We start from the raw sequence: 8,482 nt of genomic DNA, 5'->3' as shown, positions 1-8,482 counted from the left end.
AAAGAAAGAAAGAAAGAAAGAAAGAAAGAAAGAAAGAAAGAAAGAAAGAAAGAAAGAAAGAAAGAAAGAAAATGTGTGATAAAATTCCTGCCTTGTGCATTAATCTACACTACAATTATTTGCAACCAGACATAAAATGTGTAGTTCTAGGGGGGGGGAATGTGGACTTTGGAAATTCAAATCATGCAAAAGATGTGTTACATTAGCTTATGCAAAAAGTGACCGGAGATGATGTGAAAGTTGTAAGTAGTCCTGACTCCTCCAGAACCCCAGATCCCAACCAAGTGCACCCATTTCTACTCCACCTATTGGTAATGCTTCCTGCCGATGCCACTGCTCTGCTCCATAGAGGGTTCCCCAATGTTTTAAAGCTGGGGGGGGGGGGAATCCTTTTTGAACCCTTTTCTTGACAAATCATGTGAAATCGTCAATATTCCGATAACAGCAGTGATGCACTACCTGTGCAAATTGCAATCACAGGCCTTGCGTTAGTTCCAAATTTGCATTTTTTTAAAAAAGGGTGGGGGGCCTATCATCATAACCTGCATCACTAAGAATTCTCCACCCACTTGACAAGAAGGGGAAAGAAAGTGGTAAAGGAAATAGATCAAGCTGGCTAAGTAGTCATCTCCCCTGTGCTTCTGTACAGCTGATGGCAAGCTGGCCTCAGTCCTGCAGCAAGCCTCCCTCCCTGTGGTGAGTCATGCAACCTGCTCCACTCCAGAGTACTGGGGCTCAAAAGTCGAGGACAACATGGTGTGTGCTGGAGGGGATGGCACATGTGCTGGATGTCAGGTAATTGTTTGCTGGGGGGAAACACAAGCATATTAAAGGGCCAAATTAGATGTCGCGGTTTGTAACAAGTTGGGGGTCATGGGGCCTGTCCTAGGTTTTCCAACACTGGGTTGGGAAATCCCTAAAGATTTGGGGGTAGAGTCTGGGGAGGGTGAAGTTTCCAGGTGGGGCCTAGGGATCTCTCAGAATTACAGCCCATCTCCAGGCTACAGAGATCAGTTCTCTTGGACAAAACGGGTGCTTTGGAGGGTGGACTCTATGACATTGTACCCCACTGAGGTCCCTGTCCTCCCCAGGCTCCACCCCCAGATCTCTAGGTGTTTCCTAACCTGGAGCTGGCCAAGGGGGACCTGGCAACCCTAGGTTTGGGGAGGGGAGCAACCTCAGCATGGCACAATGTCATACAGTCCACCCTCCAAAGCAGCCCTTTTCTCCAAGTGAATTGAACTCTGTAGTCTGGAGATCAATTGCAATTCTGGGGGGGTCTCCAGGCCCTGCCTGGAGGTTGACAACCCCAGCATCTCCCCAACAGGCCAAATAGTGCCCCCATGGGGCCATTTTGAATCAGGAAAATGGTGTAGCGGGAATGGCTAGCCTCCTCCAGGGTCGGGGGAGAAAGGGTGGCACTTGGGGGGGGGGAGTTATCCCAGCAGTATCCACTAGAATGTGGTGTCCCGTAGGGAGTAATTCTCTCCCCCAGGCTGTTTAATATCTATATGTGGCCCCTTGCCTAGATTATCTGGAGATATGGGCTGGGTTGTCACCAGTATGTGGATGACACCCAGCTCTGTCTACTGATGGATGGCCGCCCAGACATGGCCCCAGGACACCTTGACAAGGCGTTATAGGCTGTGGCTGGATTACTATGACTGAGCCGACTTAAGTTAAATCCATCTAAGACGAAGGTCCTGTACCTCAGTCATGGGGGATTGGGTCAAGGAATCAGGCTAAGTAGTCATCTCCCCTGTGCTTCTGTACAGCTGATGGCAAGCTGGCCTCAGTCCTGCAGCAAGCCTCCCTCCCTGTGGTGAGTCATGCAACCTGCTCCACTCCAGAGTACTGGGGCTCAAAAGTCGAGGACAACATGGTGTGTGCTGGAGGGGATGGCACATGTGCTGGATGTCAGGTAATTGTTTGCTGGGGGGAAACACAAGCATATTAAAGGGCCAAATTAGATGTCGCGGTTTGTAACAAGTTGGGGGTCATGGGGCCTGTCCTAGGTTTTCCAACACTGGGTTGGGAAATCCCTAAAGATTTGGGGGTAGAGTCTGGGGAGGGTGAAGTTTCCAGGTGGGGCCTAGGGATCTCTCAGAATTACAGCCCATCTCCAGGCTACAGAGATCAGTTCTCTTGGACAAAACGGGTGCTTTGGAGGGTGGACTCTATGACATTGTACCCCACTGAGGTCCCTGTCCTCCCCAGGCTCCACCCCCAGATCTCTAGGTGTTTCCTAACCTGTGTGGGCTCGTATCCACCCGGTGCTGCATAAACTGCAATGGCTGCCTATTAAATTCCAGATCCGTTTCAAGGTGCTGCTGCTTACCTTTAAAGACCTATACGGCCAGAGGCCAGCATACCTATGAGACCACCTCTCCCCATACGAGCCCCGGAGGGCACTGAGGTCCACAAATCAACATCTTTTAGTGGTCCCCAGCCCCAGAGATGTCGATTAGCCTCAACCAGGGCCAGGGCTTTTTCAGCCCAGCCCCTGCCTGGTGGAATGAGCTCCCCTATGAGAGCTAGGCCCTGTGGTACTTATTACAGTTCCACAAGGCCTGCAAAACAGGGATTTTCCACCGGGCATTTGGTTGAGGCGGCGGATGTCCCACCCACCACAGCTTTTTTGGCCAATAGTCCATCAGTGGCCTGATCCGACTGGACATCTGATTGGATATTTAATTGTTATTGCTTTAACATCTGATCTCTCTGTTTACATGGTATTTTATGATATGATATTACTATGTGTAAATTATTTTAATATTATTTAAACTGTATTATTTTAATTGTTGTACACTGCCCTGAGCCCATTTAGGGAGGAGGTGGTATATAAATCTAAACAGATAAAATAAGCCCAAAGCCTCCCCTCTCCCTGAGTACCAGGGCTGCTTTTAAGATACTCTGAGGTGGGCCCAGGGGCTTCTGGCGGGACCCACTGCAGCCAAACCCCCCACCAGTACACCCTTCCCCCAGTGATTGTTCCACCACCTGCATTGCTGTTCCTGCTGCGTGGCGACTCGAGGGAAGGGTGTAAAGGTGACGCACAGCAGTACTGCTCATGGCAGACGCACCCCTAGCTGCATGCACCAGCAAACAGTGTTCTGAAGGGAAAGGGCATGCAAGCCAGGCAGGGGGTTGAAAGTCCAGGTGGATGGAAGGGCTCACAAGTGGGGGTGGGGACAACAAGCAGGTGGGGGGCATGCGGGCCAGTGGGCAGGAAGGGAGATGAGGCTGGGGCCAGATTATGGTTAACAGAGGGCACTTGAGCAACCTCTGCCCAGCCCACCCCCAAGCCTGGAACCAGCCCTGCCCTGTGCCGCAATCCTGCTATGTACCTGGTGCCTACGGCACTTGGGAAATTAACTCCTAGATGTTGCCATCCGACTAAAGGGTGTGTGTTTGTTTATTCTTCAAAATCTAAAATTATAATTTTAAAAATGGTTATTTACATTTGATTTCAAAGAACGCAATCAGTCTTTGGAAAGGATGATCATTTCTGTATTAACATTCGCATTTTGGTAATGACTTGGTTGCTGATTTTTTAACAAGTAGCACATTTCAAATTAGAATGTCAAAGTTTTCTACCAACTAATCCCAGAATATGTGTCTCCCTCTGACACTAAACCTGATGGCCATGTGCTTTAGCGGAGCAAGGAAAATCAAGGTTTCTGCAGAGGATTTGTGGAAATATATCAGGTTGGGTCCACCAGAGCATTTCCACAGATGCATGCAGTTCTGTTGGCAAACCACACCTCCCCTAGGGTTGCCAGCCTTCAGGTGGGGCCTGGAGATCTCCCGCTTTTATAACTAATCTCCCGCTGATAGAGATCAGCTCCCCTGGAGAAAATGGCTGCTTTGAAGGGTGGTCTCTATGGCATTGTACCATGCTGAGGCCCCTCCCCTCCCCAAACCCCACCCTTTCCAGGATCCACCCCCAAAGTCTCCAGGTATTTTCCAACCCAGAGTTGGCAACCCTAACCTCCATCCTCCTGCTGCACCCTGAAATGCCCCCCTAAAATGCCCAGGAGCAGCAAGTTAGGGGGCATTTGGGGCTGCAGCAGGAGAGGGGCACTGAGAAAGTCACACCTTGTAGATGGAAATTCGTCCCCAGAAATGCTCCAGTGGATCCAAGCCATTCATTAAAAAGAAGACTCCTCCTCAAATGGCCTGAAAAGGCCTAAACATTCTCATTTTCATGCGGGAGCCACAGAATGTTAAAGAGGTGAGAAGAGAAGGCGATGGGATGGGAGAATGGCTTACTTAAATGCCACATCTCCAGAGGGCTGCTTGAGGTTTCAACTCCTAATATCTTAGGGCCCTAACAACCTGCAAGGGGAGATCGATGCCAGGGATAAAATTCTCTATTCCTCATGAGTTCTTAACTGGGATAATATTCTTCTGTGATTGTCCCTTCTTTATCTGAGAGGCAGCCATAAAAAAAAAACACCTCTCTGCTTGTGCTTGCTGTTTGGAGCCGGAAAAATAATGATACTGTTAGGAGGGCATTCCCTTTAATCTAAGATCAACAGTGCCATGCCTTTGTTGAACTCACCACAGATGGTTTCCCAAGTACAGCCCTTTACTTTCCCTATAAGAGTGAACAGCAGCCATTTGCTTATATGAGGGAGAGGGTCAGAGATAATTTTAGTGTGGAGAAATTTTTTTGCCGAAGATCTCAGAGATCATCTCCCTTATAAATAAAAGCCAAATGGTGGTGGCACTTCTCTAGAACATTCCACACGCTCCAAAATCAGTTCGCTCTCTGATCTGTCATTCAGAGGGTCTCCCTATCCACTGGCTGCTTTGCCTGAGTCCTGCCTCCAACATTCTAAACATTTTGCTAATCCTCTCCCCCCCATAGCCAGTCAGAACACAGAGGTTATTTGCAAATGCAGCCTCATTGGCCTCTGCCTCGGAACACAGAGGTCGTTTGCATATGAAACTTGATTGGCTTTTGCCTCTAACATTCTAAACAGTTTTGGTGTTCTGAGGTAAAATGTGTCCAATCTCCAGGTGAGGGCTAGAGATCACTCAGAATTCCAACTGCTTTCCAGATGGCAGAGATCAGTTCCCCTGGAGAAAATGGTTGGCCCTGTATCCTTATATGCTGCTGAGGTGGCCCCCGTATGACAGCAAATGTGACGTAGCAGTCAGGGCTTCAGAGCACGGGAGAGGCTGCAGGTGTGTGGGGGGTGGAACGTTGAAGAGTCAGGGGGAAATAAAGGTAGGTTGATGATTGGCTGGGAAGGAAATAGGGTTGCCAACTCCAGGTTGGGAAATTCCTGGAGATGTGAGGGATGGAGCCTGGAGAGGGTGATGTTTCAGGAGGCGTGGGACCTTGGACAGGTACAAAGCCAGAGACTCCACCCTCCAAACCAACTATTCCCTTCTGGGGAACCATCGTTGCCAATCTCCAGGTGAGGGCTGGAAATCACTCAAAATTACAACTGTTCTTTAGGTAGCAGAGATCCGTTCCTCTGGAGAAAATGGTGGACTCAGTGTCATTATACCCTGCTGAAGTCGCCACAGCAAATTGACACTGAGTGTCCAAGGCCGGGGCACCCGCCCAGAGCCTCTTTCCACAACGGGCCTTTTTCCTAGTAAAGATATAATGGAAAGTAGTCAGTGGACAAACAAACTGGGGTGAATTTGTATGCATGCATCATGTTTGCAAAAATGTCCAGTTCATTTTGAAAATTTTGTTCAAGTCTATTCACTTGAAATGTGGTAATTTCTTTCCCTTGCTTGTCAAGTTCTCATTTTTTGGCTGATTGAGTTTGGTTTCACAAGGGGCACAGTGCATTGCCTGAGTGGCAGATTTTCAACAAAATCAGTCTGTTTTGAAGCAGCTGCTCAAGTTGCTTAACTGGAGAGAAATTTTGCTCTTGTTATAAAAGTCAAAGAGAAAAGGAACACATCAAAAATGGGGGTGATGCATGCCTTCCCTCCCTGCTCTTTTCTCCAGGGGGATTCTGGAGGCCCTTTGAATTGCCTGGTGAGCGGCAAATACTATGTCTATGGAGTCACTAGCTTTGTTTCAAGTAAAGGATGTAACATCTATCAGAAACCCACCGTGTTCATCCGTGTCTCTGCCTACATTTACTGGATTAACAAGGTAAATTTATTGCAATAAACACCTATGGGGAAGAAATTACAGAGGATAGCAGAAGCACATATTGATAAGGTTGCCAATTCCAGGTTGGGAAAATACTGGAGATTTGCGGGTGGAGCCTGAGGAGGGTGCGGTTAGGGGGGGGAGGGACCTCAGTGGGGTGCAATGCCATAGAGTCCACCTTCCAAAGCAGCCATTTTCTCCAGATGAACTGATCTCTGTCCCCTGGAAATCAGTTGTAATCCCAGGAGATCTCCAGCCACCACCTGGAAGCTGGCAACCCTATTCCTCCTATCCAGTACAGACCCACACACAGATTTCACTCCCATGCTGTGTTCCCCATTTTCTTCTGATTCCAGAGGGACAGGTTTGGGGATGGCTGGAGCAGAATGTGGTAGTTGAGAGGGGGAGGAAAGGCAAAATTAAAAGCGTAACACTAATCTGAGGTGAATCGTGTCCCCAGAAATGGGGAAAAACACTTCCAGGATGAGGTACCAACTTCTATTGGGAAAGGTTAAACAAGAAAAGCCACATGTACACACACACACACACACACACATCTTGTTAGTCTACCTTTTAGATAGGACTGTAACAACCCTCATGTGATTGAGGAATGACCTGGTCACCCAACTGGCACACTGACTTGGGGAAATCTTTTCTAGCCTTCTTGCAGAACTCTACAATGTCCAGGATTCTTGGGGGAAGGGGTAACCAATAAATCATTTTAAATGTAAATATGCTTCTTAGCACAATTACCTTGTAAGCTTATTGGCAAATGCCTGTTCCTATTGTGGTCTTGGCTTTGTTGTGCTCACTCTCACAGCCTAATCTGTCTCGCAAGGTTGTTGAGAGGGTGAAGTAGTGGAGGGGAAAATTCCATACGCTGCCCTGAGCAACTTGGAGGACAATGGAGATTTTAAAAATCATGTATTTTATTTATTTACTTCATTTCTACCTCACCTTCCTCCCTCATGGAGACACACAGTGGCATACATCACTCTCCTCTCCTCCATTTTTATCCTCATCATAACCCCGTGAGGTAAATTAAACTGAATGTCTGTAACTGGCCTAAGGTGACTCAGCAAGCCACACTGTAGTAATAGACAAACCAGTGTGGTGTATGTATAAAGGGAGGGGCTTCTGTATTTTAAGAAGCCCTAGAGAGTATGTTTCTGTGCATAGACATTCCACACCTGTGGAATTTCTGTCAGTGGGGGACCAGTCATTCAGAGTCATCAGCCCAGTGCAGGCGTTGGACACACCGCAGAAATGTCCACAAGTTCTTATATATACAATTCTCCTAATGTATTGGCCATTTCCAGTTCTCCAACTGGCTGTGCTGTGCTCTCCATCAACCATTGACCCATCCACCGCCACTCAAGAGTAATCACGTGCCATTGGCTGGGTGCTGGGTCCGCTCCTCTTCCCCGCCCATTGCCACTGTTCCCCGTCAGAATAACTGCCTGATTAGCTCCTTCTCCTGCTTGGCTCCTGTGGGACTAACTTTTCCCTCAGTGGCTGTTGCTAGGCAACCAAGCTTGGTTCTGTCAATAAAAAGACAAAGAAATGAAGCCCTTTCCAGGCCTTTGTGGGGAACTCATTGGGGCCAGTCCTGACTAAGGTTGCCAGCACCAGGTTGGGAAATTCCTGGAGACTTTGTGCTGAAGTCTACGGAAGCCAGGGTTTAGGGAGGGGAAAGGCCTCAGCTGAATAGAATGCCATAGAGTCCACCCTCCAAAGCAGTTATTTTCTCCAGGGGGAGAGAGGTCTGTTGTCTGGAGTTCAGTTGTGATCCCAGGTGATACCACAGTCAGTGTGGCATAGCAGTTAGCGCTTCAGAGCAGAGTCTGCCAGACCCAGGTTCTTGCTGTGGAAGCTGGTTGGTGATTTTGGACCAGTCACAGACTTTTAGCCTAACCTACCTCACAGGGTTGTTGTGCAGATCAAAAGGGGTAGAAGAGAATGATGTAAGCTGCTTTGGCCCCACTGCAGAGAAAGACTGTGCTTTTCCTCCTGGGGAACCATTGGTGCCAATCTCCAGGTGAGGGCTGGAGATCACTCAGAATTACAGCTGCTCTCCAGATGACAGAGATCAATTCCCCTGGAGAAAATGGTTGACTCTGTGTCCTAATACCCTGCTGAGATGGCACCCCATGACAGCCAGTGTGACGTAGCAGTCAGGGCTTTAGAGCAGGGTAGAGGCTGCAGGTGGGGTGGGAGTTGGAAAGCTAAAGTCAGATGGGCAGGTAAAGGTAGATTGATGATTGGCTGGGAAGGAGATAGCATTGCCAACTCCAGGTTGGGAAATTCCTGGAGATTTTAGGGGTGGATCCTGGAGAGGGTAGAGTTTGAGGAGGG

The 8,482-nt window shown here is 48.4% G+C and overlaps 1 protein-coding gene across 1 annotated transcript in view; it reads left to right on the top strand.

Annotated features, from left to right (window-relative positions):
* Window positions 1–6,127, top strand: part of LOC107107390 (chymotrypsin-like elastase family member 1) — a gene marked incomplete at its 3' end in the record, with an annotated part of 15,125 nt that extends 8,998 nt beyond the window's left edge. Inside the window, exons 6-7 of the mRNA XM_015407689.1 lie at window positions 650–795; window positions 5,978–6,127. Of these exons, the coding sequence (XP_015263175.1) occupies window positions 650–795; window positions 5,978–6,127 (296 nt within the window). The remainder of the gene's footprint in view (window positions 1–649; window positions 796–5,977) is intronic.
* Window positions 6,128–8,482: the final 2,355 nt, after the last annotated feature.

This window comes from Gekko japonicus, unplaced genomic scaffold, assembly GCF_001447785.1.
Source record: "Gekko japonicus isolate JY-2015 unplaced genomic scaffold, Gekko_japonicus_V1.1 scaffold1692, whole genome shotgun sequence".
Lineage (NCBI taxonomy): Eukaryota > Metazoa > Chordata > Lepidosauria > Squamata > Gekkonidae > Gekko > Gekko japonicus.
Note: the sequence above shows the minus strand (reverse complement) of the source record. Positions and strands in the feature narration are given on the sequence as shown.